The 14,312-nt window shown below is 34.6% G+C and overlaps 2 protein-coding genes across 5 annotated transcripts; both read left to right on the forward strand.

Moving 5' to 3' along the window:
* Nucleotides 1,365-4,463, forward strand: LOC18786153 (methyltransferase-like protein 13). 4 transcript variants are annotated; one of them, XM_020558623.1, is made up of 8 exons: nucleotides 1,365-1,679; nucleotides 2,523-2,636; nucleotides 2,737-2,805; nucleotides 2,930-2,949; nucleotides 3,037-3,089; nucleotides 3,231-3,261; nucleotides 3,359-3,443; nucleotides 3,776-4,463. In XM_020558623.1, the coding sequence occupies exons 1-8, from the start codon at nucleotides 1,496-1,498 to the stop codon at nucleotides 3,979-3,981; spliced, it is 762 nt and encodes a 253-aa protein (XP_020414212.1). In that variant the 5' UTR covers nucleotides 1,365-1,495; the 3' UTR covers nucleotides 3,982-4,463. The 4 variants fall into 4 exon arrangements, with proteins under 4 accessions (XP_020414212.1, XP_007220926.2, XP_020414214.1 ...); XM_007220864.2 differs by having other exon boundaries at nucleotides 3,362-3,443; XM_020558625.1 differs by lacking the exon at nucleotides 3,231-3,261 and having other exon boundaries at nucleotides 3,037-3,081.
* LOC18787465 (agamous-like MADS-box protein AGL15) lies at nucleotides 8,427-14,236 on the forward strand. Its single transcript, XM_007219412.2, has 8 exons — nucleotides 8,427-9,199; nucleotides 10,889-10,964; nucleotides 11,705-11,769; nucleotides 11,852-11,951; nucleotides 12,087-12,128; nucleotides 12,596-12,637; nucleotides 12,752-12,924; nucleotides 13,805-14,236. Exons 1-8 carry the CDS (start codon nucleotides 9,018-9,020, stop codon nucleotides 13,887-13,889), a joined length of 765 nt encoding a protein of 254 aa, XP_007219474.2. The 5' UTR covers nucleotides 8,427-9,017; the 3' UTR covers nucleotides 13,890-14,236.

A 14,312-nucleotide genomic window follows, 5' to 3' on the forward strand; every position in this document is an offset into this window, starting at 1 on the left:
CATTGGAGCTATTGATGGTACACATATTCCGGCAATGGTGAGGGGACGAGATGTAAGTAGTTATCGTAATCGTCATGGAAAGATATCACAAAATGAATTAGCTGCTTGTAACTTTGATTTGGAATTCATGTACGTTCTTAGCGGGTGGGAGGCTTCAGCTCATGATTCAAAGCTACTAAATGATGCTTTATCAAGGAGGAATGAACTTAAAGTGCCCCAAGGTAAGTACTTATTTTAAATGATAAATATATATATTTTTAACTTTTCATACTAATTTTATATGTATTGTATATATAATTAGGTAAATATTTCCTAGTGGATTGTGGATTTCCTAATCGGCGTCAATTTTTAGCTCCATTTCGAGGTGTGCAATATCATCTCCAAGATTTTGCAGGTCATGGTAATGACCCTCAAAATGAAAATGAATTGTTCAATCTTCGCCATGCGTCATTGAGGAATGTGATCGAGAGGATATTTGGCATTTTTAAATCACAGTTCACAATTTTTAATTCAGCGCCTCCATTTCCATTTAAGACACAAGCAGAGCTTGTGTTAGCATGTGTAGCACTACATAACTTTCTTCGCAAAGAGTGTCGTTCTGATGAATTTCCAATTGAACCAATAGACGAATCTTCTTCATCTTCAGTATTACCAGTTCATGAAGAAGAGAATTTGGAACCTATTGTTCAAACCCAAGAGAAGCAAAGAGAAAATGCTAATGCATGGAGGGCTACCATAGCTTTAGATATGTGGAGAAATGCTACTTAGGAGGACATGAAGCTACATCAAATTGGCTATTAAAAGATTGGGAAAACTTTATTGAATTTTACTTTTCTTTGTTAAAATTGTATTCCTTTGTTATCTTTTTCATTGACTCTTGTAACTTTGAATGTTTGCTTTTATTTATTGTTCCATTCTATTTGATCCCGTTTATGTTATTGCTGATGCAAGTGCCCACAACTTTAAGCAATTGACTTTCATTGGCTTTTTATTTATGGCTCCATTCCATTGTTTGAACCAAGTGTCTGCAGCCTAATAACTTCATACCTATCATAAAACCCTTGCGAAGGATAAATTCCACCATCATTTAGAAAGCTTGGGTTGTAGAGGCTGTTCCTAAAGAATTCGTGCACCATTGAACTAGACATTGCTCATCATCCAACTAAGTTAGTTGGTTAGCACCGTACAAATAAAAAATTCATGTGGTCCTTTCAAATCTTATAAATTCTTATGATATAAATCTTTAAAATCCAAACATAAAAATTCCTGAGTATAAAAAATCTTTTAAAAAAATTTTATAAGTCGTTACATTCTTAAATAGTCTTTCAAAATCTACAGGACTTATTTATCCCAAAATAGCCTTCTAAAACCCCCCCTTACTTGCCTGCCCCTTCGTTTCTCTCCCTCTCTCTCTTTCGTAATTTCATATCGCCGACTGTACCCAACTGAACGCAAATCACCACAGTCGTCACCAGCAGCAGAAAGAGAAGAGACGATGTTCAAGGACGTGTCGAGCTGCAACACCTACAACTATGGCGACGCCCTCTATTGGGACGCCCGCTATGTCGAAGAAGGAGGCTCCTTCGACTGGTACCAGCGCTACTCTTCTCTCCGCCCTTTTGTCCGAAACTACATACCAACCTCCTCTCGGGTTCTCATGGTCGGCTGTGGCAATGCTGGTAATTTACCCTCTTTCTCCGTTGCTCTTTTCTTCATTGTTTGTTTGTAAAGCTATTCCCTTTTGAGAGTTTTAATCCGCAGGTTCTAGAGCTTCTTTCTTTCTCTGCATTAGTGCTCTGTTTGGTTTGAAAGAAATTCTTAGAAAAAAGATGGAAAATAAATTTTTTGATTTGGGATGTTGGGCTTTTTGGATAATCATTCTTATATTTTTCATTGACAACCGGGCCCTTTTCGGTTTGTTCTGTTAGGGTATAATTGGTTCCCAAAACTTCAGTGGTTTTGAACGTTCATCATTTAATTTTAGCTACTTTTTGGTAATTTTGACCTGTGTTTGAAATATGGAGAAGTTGTGACAAAATCAAAGAAATTGGGTTTTAGGGTTATTGCTGGTTTAGTGGTTGGACCTTGTTCTACTCCAATTTCCCCCCTGTTATTTCTGGGCAGTTGTGCTTGAGCTTGAATTCCCCAAATTAAGGTTCTCTTTTACTCCTGCCCGCATTCTCTCTGATAGTTCCATCCGTTTTGGTATATGGATACATGAATCACCAGAGGGGATGCGTTCTGTCTAGGCCCTGGAATGAAACTAAAAGTAACAATTTATCATTTGCTCTCACACTAATTAGACAATTGATGTCAAAAGTAATAATATACCTGATGCAATTAGGGTGCTTTGGCGTCCCTAAACATGGCATTGCCCTTGCCATCTATAGACGAAGAACTGTTGATGTAAAAATGATTCATTTTCTAATCAGGAAGGTCATAACATCTATATTTTCATTGGATTTAGATATTTACTATCTACTTGTTGAGTGAAATTCTGATGGAAAAATCTTCTCTTGTAGTTATGTCTGAGGACATGGTTGCGGATGGATATGAAGACATAATGAACGTTGACATTTCATCAGTGGCCATTGACATGATGAAAAGAAAATATGAGCACATACCTCAGCTGAAATGTATCCTTTTGAAAACTTACTTCATTAAACCAGTACAATTTTGTACTGCATTATCTTTAGTAAATATTGCAGACTCTAGGCATGTTTCCTATACAATTAGACATGCAAATGGATGTTAGGGATATGAGTGTCTTCCCAGATGAATCATTTGAAGGTGTCATTGATAAAGGTATGTATCATTTCTTTGTTTTAGTCATTTTAGAATACACAATACTGTAGACTAATTTTTTCTTTTTTGTCTTAATAAAACTGTGTTGCTGTCACCACTTTTTTGCACCTGTGGTCTGTCAAAGGAACTCTTGATTCACTGATGGTATGATGTCTGTTGTGATGTTCTTATGACTCCTCGTAGTCATTACTTAAACACACTCTAATCTCTTATTTGTTCTTATATTTCTAGTGTGGCAATGATGCTCCAATTAGTGCTGCTCAAATGCTAGGGGAAGTGAGTAGGTTGTAGACTTTAAGACTCAATTGACAGCTGCAATTTTTTATATTACTGGATCAGTACACAATTGTTTTCTTTTTAAAATTTATTCATTATTGTTTACTTTTATATTCCGTCACTAATCACAGTTGTTATTTTGCTTGTAGGCTTCTTAAACCTGGAGGGATCTATTTGTTGGTAACTGTGCACCCTTAGATGTGCCTTTATATTTTACGTTGTTCTTTCTTTTGTTGAAATCTCAAAATACATAATCTGTTCTTAACCTGCCACATAGCAGATAACCTATGGTGATCCTACAGTAAGGATGCCTCATTTGATCCGGCCAGTGTACAATTGGAAAGTTAATTTGTACATTATACGTAAGTTTAGTTTTCATGTCATATTAGTTCGTCCATTTTCCTGTTCAAATATCTATCATTTGTCAATTCATTTTCCAGAAGTGATTTTGCTTCCACCTTGTTATTTGATTCACACATAAAATCTTTTGAAGTTGTTGATTTTTGTCCATTCTAAACTATGTTTCTACCCACCTTTGGGGGATCTTGTTTTGGATAATCAACAGAGACGATGATGCTATGATTTTGCTTGCTCCTGTTTCTTGTACGTTTTCTTTTAATTCATTAATTGTTGTTACAATTGATGATTGAGGCGCCTTATTTGTTTTGTTATCCTTTTGACTATCTTTTCACAGCCAGACCAGGATTCCAAAGGCCTGAAGGTTGTAGTTCATCAATAAAGTCGTATTTGGAACCTATTCCTATCACCGAGAAGGGCTTACTTCCAGCTGAGTTTGTTTTGGAAGATCCAGATTGTCACTTTATATATGTGTGTAAAAAGGATGATATGGAGCTAAGTAGTGCAACAACTTATGGATTGACAGTTGATCTCTTACAGTAGCTACTTGGAGTGAAGCACCAATGAAGGTATAACGGTCATCCTTGGGTGTCTGACAGATAAAGGATTCTGTTCAATGTATCTGCCTGGATTTTTGGGATGAAAATCTAAAACAAAAAACCCAATAAAATAAAATCCTCCTGAGAAACCATAGACACATTATCCCCATCTTTGATTTCTTTTATTGTATCAGTAAGTAGCTACCAAAACAATTACAAAAATAGAAGTGTGATATTAAGTTCATGGAACATTCTTGCTCAGCCCCCTTGTACGAGTATGTGATGGTTGTTTTGGCGTGCTGGTCAGTGGTTGCTAGAATGCATTGTTGTGTCGATCCTCCAGTTTGTTCAAGTTTACAACCAGTTTTTATTGAAAATTCTTCCAATCGTGGACTTGCTTGTATATCAATCAGGATGCTCGGAATGAAGGGCATAGGAGATTGAAACATTAGCTTGTATGCTCCACTGAAGGTGGTTGCCCCTGCACGTATTTGTGTTTGTTGGTTTGATACATTTGTTCATGTGAATGGAGAAAACGTTGGCATTGGATAGGGGAGGGCTTATGATGCCAGCCGGCATCAAGCCCAAACGTATTGTCTGAAACGGAGGTTACAAAGCAGAAACTTTTTTTTTTTTTTTTTTGGTTGATAAAAAGCGATAGAAGTTTATTAGTTCAAATGGACAAAAAGGCCATGTTTAGTACGCCTCACTTGGCTGGATTTGGTTAAATAGTACTCGAAATCCTTGTTTTGTAAGAGACGGAAGTAACTTAAATGAGATTGTATAGTCCAATAGTGAAAAAAAAAAGCGCTTCACTCGCTCGTCTAATACAGTGAGCCTAAAAGGTGGTTCACTAAATAGCATGCTCACTAAATAGAATACGTGAGTCCAACGCTCTCTTTAAAAAATATCAGAATTTTATTTGTTTTTTTAAAATTATTGTTTTAGATCTTTGAATGGGGTGTTTTTTTTTTTTTTTTTTGCAACATTTATTTTTTTAAGATAAAAATCCTTAATTAAATTTAAATATTACAATAATTATTTGATATTGCATTTGGAAAATCAACTATAGTAATTTACAAATGTTTGATATTTTTTTGATATTGAAACAAGTTTAATAATTCATGATGTGATGCTTTCTTTATCACAAGCAATTTTTACTTGTCAAATTATATTTTGGAGTTTGAAGTCAAAAGTCAAATATACAAAAATTATACATATATATATTTGAGGGATCATATTTGAGGGACACCTCTTGTAGGGTCCACTCCAGATTGTATTTCAGTAATCCAAACCATCTATTTTGTAGATACACGTTCAAAGATCATCTCTACAAAAAATCACTTGAATCCGATATCATTTGACCATTCAATTGAGTTATTGAAATTTTAGTACTTTCTTGAAGCACCATGTTCATTGATTTTGTAGGACACAATTGGATGTCAAAACGGTTTCCAATTTGTCTAATTTTTTGTAAGGATGATCTATGAATGAAGACCTAAAAAATAGATGGTTTGGATCATTGGAAAAAAAAAATTGTAGGGTACCCTAAAGGACGTCCCTCAAATAAAATTATTTGAGTGATCCCTCAATAGAAGGGGACTATATATATATTTTTAATTTTTTTAATTTTTTTCATAATTTTTTTCTTCATAAAAATAAAAAAAATAAAACGGAATTTTATTTGTTTTCTTTTTATTATTGTTTTAAATCCTTTTTTTGGTTGTTGCCAAATATTGTTATAAATCTTTGAATTGGGTTTCTTTGTAGCATTTATTTATCTTTTAGGTCAAAACCCCCAATTAAATTTAAATATTATAAGAATTATTTTTTAGTCCGACACAACACCAAATGTAAGTCCGTACTTAATCCAACTTAGGCCAATCCAAGCTAATCCGAAACAGTCCCAAGATTTAGTCCAGTCCATGACACTCTGCCCTGCCAAATGACCCCAAAGAGTACAAAGGGAAAGACTGTAAAGGGGGCCATCCCAATATTAGGACGACGACATGGGCAAAACAGTCCCAGTGAAACTGATATGGAGAGAATCACTCCCAAAATAAACTTTTCTAGAACCCTTATTTACCGCTATAGTTGTCTTGAATCTAGTCTAATTACATCAAAGATAAAACTAGCCACTAACCGACAGCTCATAGAATTTTTGGAATTATGAAAGAAAAATAATACCGACAACTCATAGAGTTTTTGAACTTTATTGAACAAATTAAACCAAAATTAAAAAGCCGAAACAGCATCAGTAAAGCAAAAGGGTAACCAAGCACCACTAATCTTCCTTAGGGACATGACATAGAGAGTGTCATCTAGTTACTCCAAGGCCTCAACACATCAATGAGCAGTGGATCTACCATGAGCAGTGTAAATTGACATAGATCCACCAAAAGTCATATAACACCGAGAATCCGACGGGATCCTTTGAAGCTCTCTCTCTCTCTTTGCGTTTTTTTTTAAAATTTTTTTAAAATTTTTTTATCTCTATTTTCAACTAACAACTTAAATGAGAAATATGATTGCTATTTATATCTTGATGATTAAATGAGAAAATGCTTCTTTGAAAAAAGAAGAAAGAAATGGGTCTATGAAGTAGGTGGCTAGCAAAGCGGGAAGAGAAGAAAGAAATGGAAAGTAACCCAACTTGATACCTAGAATCTTTTCTTCTAAAGTTTACGTCTTGGATCATTTTAACCCAACGTCTTTGTAAACCAAGTTTTTCTATGAAACAATATGAATAAGATTGGCTGAAATTTTGTTGGCCATGAACTTTTATTTCTTTTAAATTTTGTAATCATTTGCATTTTAATATGCTATTGTTTTACAAATTTGTCCTCTTAACATGAGATAGTTGTGTTGAAAGTTTTTTCCTTAATGAGGGTAATTTTGGGTTATTGGAAAATTTAACCATAATGGCCTAGATCTATTATAAATGTTCTTAATCACTATAAACTCCCACTAATAAACCACATTATATTTAATTTTTAGATTTATTACAAATTGTTTAAAGCAATGAGTGTATGATTAATGTTAATTATATGATGATTAACAGCAAATGTTATCATAATAATACAAGTTAATAAACTATAGATAAATACAAAAAGTAAATGTGAATTTATTGGGGGATGGTCTCAGACTTGATATATTATTAGGCAATATCATCATCACAACTCTTCTCTTAATATTTTGAATAGAACTGAAAGTTTAGATTACGAGAAAAACTTGGTTGCATTGGGGATATGACTATTTTGTTATTTCTGACCAATAATGCTATGCCACGTGGAAAAGTTATTATGTGTGTCATAACGTTATTAGCTAGAGATAACACAGTTGCTGTCCTTGTTTCATGCAAGTGTTTTTCCTAAACTACAAGGAGAGGGGGCTTTCTCACACACACACTACAAGTCAATGTCATTTTTCATTTGGCCCGTTGGCCAACTCTTTTCTTAATATTAAGATTTGATCTTGTTTATTTTTGTGATTTGATATTATCGTCCGCTTTAGACCTAGTCATCAAATATTTGTTCTTAGACCTTCAAGCCTAAGTTGCTAAATTTGGTAATTTCTATGCGTGAGTGTCCATAATTAGATATTAGAGGATTTTTTAACTCAGTAATCGCCGTATATTAGAGGATTTTTTTACTCGGTAATCGCCATCTTAAGTGATGAATCTCAAGCCAAGAATTAAATTAAGACCTATCAAAGTTGGATACTTAAATAGATTTTAAGAAATTGTTGTTGGTACTCCAAAATAGTTATCATACACTCCTAATTTTAAAAAATAAAAGTGGAAGACATTCTTGATAACTTTTCTTTAAATGGTAAAAATAATTCCATTATGGATATGTGCAAGTTTACTTTGAGGTTGAGGAACCAATCCAAATTCAATATCTTTCTTTCTTAAAAATGTGGGTCACTATGAATCATGGCTTAGAAGAGCCATTTCACCTGTATTCCAAGACATAAATGGTGCACTCTTCCTCAAGCAAATTTACAGTCATACCCTATCTACCTACATACAAATATGGAATAGTTTTTGACAACCCTTCTCTAGGCCTAACCTATATATAGCAATAAAATCACTTTAATTATGGGAAGGAAAAAAATCTTTTGCAGCCCAAATGAGTCATGAGACCCTTCCCAATTTGCTCATGACAGCAAAGAAGAGTCAATAGTCCTGACATTCCTTCCAAAAACAGCAAAAGTGCTTTTACAAATTAGGCAATGCCCTTGTCTAAAATTGGCAGTGGCTTTACTAAATGTATCACTTAAATGTAACCAGAAACTTCTTAATGTGGCAAATTGAAAGAAGAGAGAATTAGATGCCCAAGGGCAAGTGGGTTTCACAACAGACCCATTGCAAAAATTGCCAATGGGACTCTAAATGTGGAAACAGAAAAGAACACAAAATAAGCCTACTGCCTGCCTCTCTCTCTCTCTCTCTCTCTCTAATTTTGGCCACTTGATTTACTATACCTAGCAGCAACATTAAACTACCATGTTTATAGCACATAGATAATCATAAATAAATAAAATAAAATAAAGGAAAATAGAAAAATAAAATAAAAATAATTTTGAAATGTAAAAGTGGGACCCACAAAAGCCAGACTGACTAAAAGAAACTCAAATACAATTTTAAAAAGGAAGGAAAAGTGGGTCCCACAAAGAGACCCATTAACACCCAAAACACTCCAAATGTGGCAAAACAGAGTCATGCAACCACTCTAAATAGTAAACAGAGCCATGCAAACTTGCCGTTTCCGAGCTTTCGCCATTTGGGGCAAAAACGCTTTCTTTTCTCTCACACACGCCCCTTTATCTTCTCCCCAATCTAATTTTGGCAACCCGTCTCTTTCCCAAGGACCCTCAGAACGGCTAGAGAGGGAAATAGCACTCTTTTAGAGAGAGAGAGGGAGACCGACACAGAGAAAACCCAGAAAGACTTTGAATTGGAATTTAAGTTTTTCGGCTGTGGTTGGTTCCTTTGTGGGTTTTGAGCATTTGGGTAGTTTGGGTTTGGGGTTCTGAGAGATGGGTAGGGGGAAGATTGAGATCAAGAGGATTGAGAATGCTAATAGCAGACAAGTCACATTCTCAAAGAGACGTGCTGGGTTGCTCAAAAAGGCTCAAGAATTGGCTATTCTTTGTGATGCTGAGGTTGCTGTTATTATCTTCTCTAATACTGGAAAGCTTTTTGAGTTTTCCAGTGCTGGGTATGTATCTGAATTTTTATACTTCTTTCTTTTGGGCACAAATTACCAATTTTTTTTTCTTTCTTCTGAAATTTTGAGGTTCATGCATGTGTTTCTTCTGATTTTCTGTGATGGTTTATTGATAAAGCTTGATAAAGCTTTTGTCCTTAGTTGGTTCACCTAATTTCCTCATGACTGCATACTTTTTAGGAATTTATCTGGGGTTTTGGGTTTTCCCTTTTTTATTTGGCTTCAAAAATTTCAATGTCTATTACATTTTTTTCTTCATTTTTTTTATTGTTTTTATTTTATTTTACAAACTAGCGGATGCTCATGTTTCCGTTTCCTCTTATTCTTTTTTAGGTATGTACTTCATTTTCCTTTTTTTCTTTTTTATATAAAATGTTCTCCACGTTGTGTGCCAATTTGTTTATTTATAATTATTAAGTTGGGGGCGATTTCACCTATGATGTGGTCTTCTCATGAGTAACTTTTGAAGTAATTATGCAAATAATTGAGTTTCTTGATAACATGTTCATGTTTGGAAGTATATTTTAAGTGGTTTTTGTTCTAACTTTTATGATGTTGGATCGATTTCTTTTTCGACTCTTTTAGTATTGCTGATGCTTAATTGACTCTGAAATGAACCTTGGTAAGCTACTAGTGCTGCTGGTGCTTAATTCAGAACCAGTTGATCAGTCAGAACTATCAGAAGACCAATTTCAGCTTATATTACTGATAACTCTGGTCGCTCTAGTACTCACACCCTTAGCAGAATCATAAACACTCCACTGCATTTAAAAGGAAATGCCATTTCTTGGAACTCCCCTGTTTGGTTGTTGCTCCTTTGTGCATCTTGTTAAGCTGGACAGTGGTTGATTGTAGGGATTGGAATATTCAGATGCTCTTTTCTCTTGTCCAAGGCAAGGTCAGCTAGATTGTTCCATAATGGGATATTAGAATGACTTCTGAAGTCTTGGCGTGGTGGAAATACCTGAAAGCCAGTGGGCATGGGGTATTATCAAAAGGCTTGAATTTAGTTTGTCTTGTGTCCTTCTTTATACCAATTGATGACTCCGTATTAAGCAGAAGTCAAATGCCAATTGGTGTCATTCCTCTCTAGAATCCATAGTTCAAATTTTTCCTCCCCCAAATGTAGGAATTGACCAAAAAAGAATACATGATCCTTTGTTTCAATTTGTCTGTATTCTCTAATGCCCTGCTAACTTTGCAGAAGCAAGTCTCCTCTCTTTCTCTCTCTGTTTGACAGTCCTTAATTGTATAGAAGGTGATCACTTGAATGAAAGTTAATAGTCCTCATGTGTAATTACATTTTGGAAATTTTCTATCTCTACTCTTGTAAGCCTTTGCTCTTCCGCTGGAGATGACCTACACTTTTTCTCCAAACATGAATTAAAGACTCAACTAACTTTTGTTAACTGATTGGATTACAATATGGATATTGTTTCTGGTTTCTATGGACCCATTTTTGTCTTTCTACAATATTTTAGTTTTTTTGGCAAAAGCATTTTGGATATTGCGTCTAGCTTGAGAAGAAGCATTAACTCAGTGGTTTATTACCAGTTCCTTGGACCAAAAAACAACTTAGAAGTATTGCTGTAAATGAAGTGATAAAGCAAGTTGAAATTAAATTTTCTCTGTTCGTCTGAGTGGAACACTGCTGATGTTGATCTGTTCGTACTTTTGTAGTATGAAGCGAACTCTTTCAAGGTATAACAAGTGCTTAGATTCTTCAGAGGATGCAGCAGAAGAATGCAAGGCAGAGGTATTCTGCTCAACAAGTTTATATACTCGACACTTGTTGATTTTTTATGTTGTAACACAAATTTTAAGATGGACAAGTTTGTTAATTTGTTGGTTCTTCCTGTGGTAATTTGTTCTTCCTCCTGTTGCATGTCAGTCTTACCTGTATGGACAAAGCGAAATATATGTTAGTGAATATGTTTAATATGTTCAAAATTGTTCTTTTCCCTAGGTAAATTATGTTAACCTCACTTGGAGCAAGGACCTCCCATAATATTTCCAGAAGTTATTCTGACCTTCGTGGATTGTATTGGAGATATAACGCTATGAAAGGTTTTAAGAATTGTCCGGTTGCTGGCAATGACATTTAGTTTTGTATAGGTATTAGAAATAGTGATGCTGATCATATGAGTTTTAAATATAGTGACATATATAAAGAGTGAAGCGACATAGTTACTGTAATTTCATAAAACGACAGAAGGATGTAAATAGTGTATGAGTAATACCCTGTTTTTGCAGTAGTTGTGAAAACAATGAAGTATATTAGAAAAAGATTATTGACACACAATGTTCATTTTATGAAGTTTTGGTCTGCATGAGATGATTTTAGTTGAGATTCAAGTCTGAACAGTACCTAGGACAGTTTTAATTGCTTCCTTGAGAACCTTTTCTGTTTGTCATACTTTGTTTTTTTTTTTTTCTTTCCACGATCATAGTTTTGAGGATTCAGCATTCTATTGATAATTCTATCTTTCTTTTCAGAAGCAAGACTCCAAGGAGCTGGATGTTCTAAAGGATGAATTTGCAAAGCTACAAAAGAAACAAGTGTATGTATTTACTCAATTCTTCTATTTTTGGAATACTGTGAGATCCTTACACGTAATAATTATATTTTTTCTGAATGTGTAGAAGGCTATTGGGTAAGGACTTGACTGGTTTGAGCTTGAAAGAATTGCAGCAACTAGAACAGCAATTAAATGAAGGATTATTGTCAGTGAAGGAGAGGAAGGTTCTATTATATTTTCCTTTTTCATTTTTTTTTTCCTTTCAGATATTCAGTAGAGATGCCAGATTATGTTGCAGATTGTAACATGTACTAATTCCTGCAATCTGAAAGGCCTGAATATATATTCTACTATTTCAGGAGCAATTACTAGTGGAGCAACTAGAGCAATCAAGAGTACAGGTACATGGAAGCACAACCCAATTTTTTAGTCTTTTTTAAAGTTAAAGCTGTAGTAGCAGCACTGCGTAGTTTATGCTGAAGTATCACTTTCTAAAGAACTAAAGAAGAAAATTCATTTCTGCAAACATATGAAAGCTGCAATTTTTCTTGAAGTTTACTAAAGATACTATTTTGTTTCGATTAAGCTACTTTTACTTTGAAGTATGGATAATCACAATGATTTAGAGCAAAAGGAAAGAAAAAAGAAAAAGAGAAAGGGATATGACAATGAAAAGTGACAGGAAAAGGAAGAGAGTGACTAATCTATAATGTAAAGTTTTTCCTTATATACTTATGTTCTGGTTTTAAAAGCTTGGCTTTAAGGTATAAGTTGCACAATGACCTTGCATCTACACTCGTATGTATAGAAAAGACTAAGTTGCACACTTTTACCCGGTATTTAATTTTCAGCTATTTGTTTCCTCCAGGAACAGCGTGCTATACTTGAGAATGAAACGTTGCGCAGACAGGTAAACAACATTCTTCCTGCTAATGAAAATTTGATCAGTTTCTGACATTTACTTCCCTGTGAGTGATTTGTATATTATGTAATGTATCTGTTATGGCCTATTCTTATATTGTAGGTTGAGGAGCTTCGGTGTTTATTTCCACAAACTGACCGTGCAGTCCCATCTTATCTGGAATATTATCCTGTGGAAAAAGAGAAATCCCTTGTACACCATGGTGTCACAAGCCCAGATTTGGTCAGCAATTTTGCATTTGAGAATGGAGATTCTGACATCACCTTGCATTTAGGGTACTATTCTTTCCTTATTAACAAAATAACCTTCAAATAAACTGAAAAACTGTTGTTGCTTATTGTTTCTTGTGCATCCTAGGCTACTTAATAGATTTAGATAATATTTCCTAGTTGCCTAGCCCATTGCTCAGCAGTGGCAGAGCATGGAAAATTTTAGGGAGAGGTAGAGGGAAGCAAAGTAAAGTGTTAAAAGTTTATTACTGGTGAAATAAATATATAGTACTCATCCATACTGCAAGTAAAATTGATTACTACTAGAAAACTAATGTAAACAACTCAAATGTTAATTTCAATATGGTCAAACTATATAGTATCTTTTAGATGTGCTTGATGTTCTTTCAAAGAGTAGAACTCATCTATGACAAAACAGTCATATTGTTTGGCTGATTACAGGGTGGACTAATCTGGCTCCCACAGGAGGGATTCTGTTCCTTCTTTTGCAACTACAGCCTTTTCACAGGACCTTACAGGGCTCCCTAGCTATAGGTTAACTTGATTTTGTAGCCTTTTATTTTGCTATGATCTTATTTAGCTTCTCTTAGAGGGGTTTTGTCCTTTTTGTTCCTCTTTCTTCATGTATCCTTTATCTATTTCAACAAATTTCTTCGTATCGTCGAGGTTTTATATAAATAAAAAATATAAGTAAATAAATATGCCCAACTGTACAATTGAGACTAAAAGGCCTCAAATAAATTTTGGGGATGGATTGTGGTTAGGATGGGCCAGCCAAAATATACCCCAGCCCTGTTAAGAAAACTTTAAATTTATTTGCTCCTATGATTTCTTGTTTTACAGTTGATGTAAAACAAGTTTCTCAAGTGAAAATTAACATTGTTATCATATTCTGTTGGTTGTACATCTACTGTCCTTTTGCCAGGCTGCCAAGTGATGTTTATGGCAAGAGGAAGGCTCCAGAAAGAGAAGCTCACTCCAATGACTCAGGGAGCCAATTAGCCCTGTAATTGTTTCTGAGGTTCTCTTTGCCATAGAATCAACAGATGCTAGAGATGAATTTCATACAGTTGAGAGTGTAGCTTATTAGCTTTCGTCGAAAGGTCAGTAACTTGTAAAAGAGAAGGTAGAATCCGTAGGTGACCCGAAATCATCAATGTGAAGACATAGAAGTTCCTTTCTTGGGAGGTTTGGCTTATGGAGAGGAAGCTGCTCTAGTTAGTTATACTTGTTTCCTTTGTAATTTGCTTTGAGGCCTGAAAATTAAAAAAAATAATATGAAAATGTAATCTGTTTTGGATATTTACAAATTGTAGCTCTCCTTGGTCGGATTTTAGAGTACCTAGAGTACTTTTGGAAGTTCGTTAAATCTCAGCCATTGTTTTGAAAGTGAAAGGTTCAAATTATGCAGCAAGGTTAAGTCTTTTAATTTA

Source organism: Prunus persica, chromosome G2, assembly GCF_000346465.2.
Source record: "Prunus persica cultivar Lovell chromosome G2, Prunus_persica_NCBIv2, whole genome shotgun sequence".
Taxonomy (NCBI): domain Eukaryota; kingdom Viridiplantae; phylum Streptophyta; class Magnoliopsida; order Rosales; family Rosaceae; genus Prunus; species Prunus persica.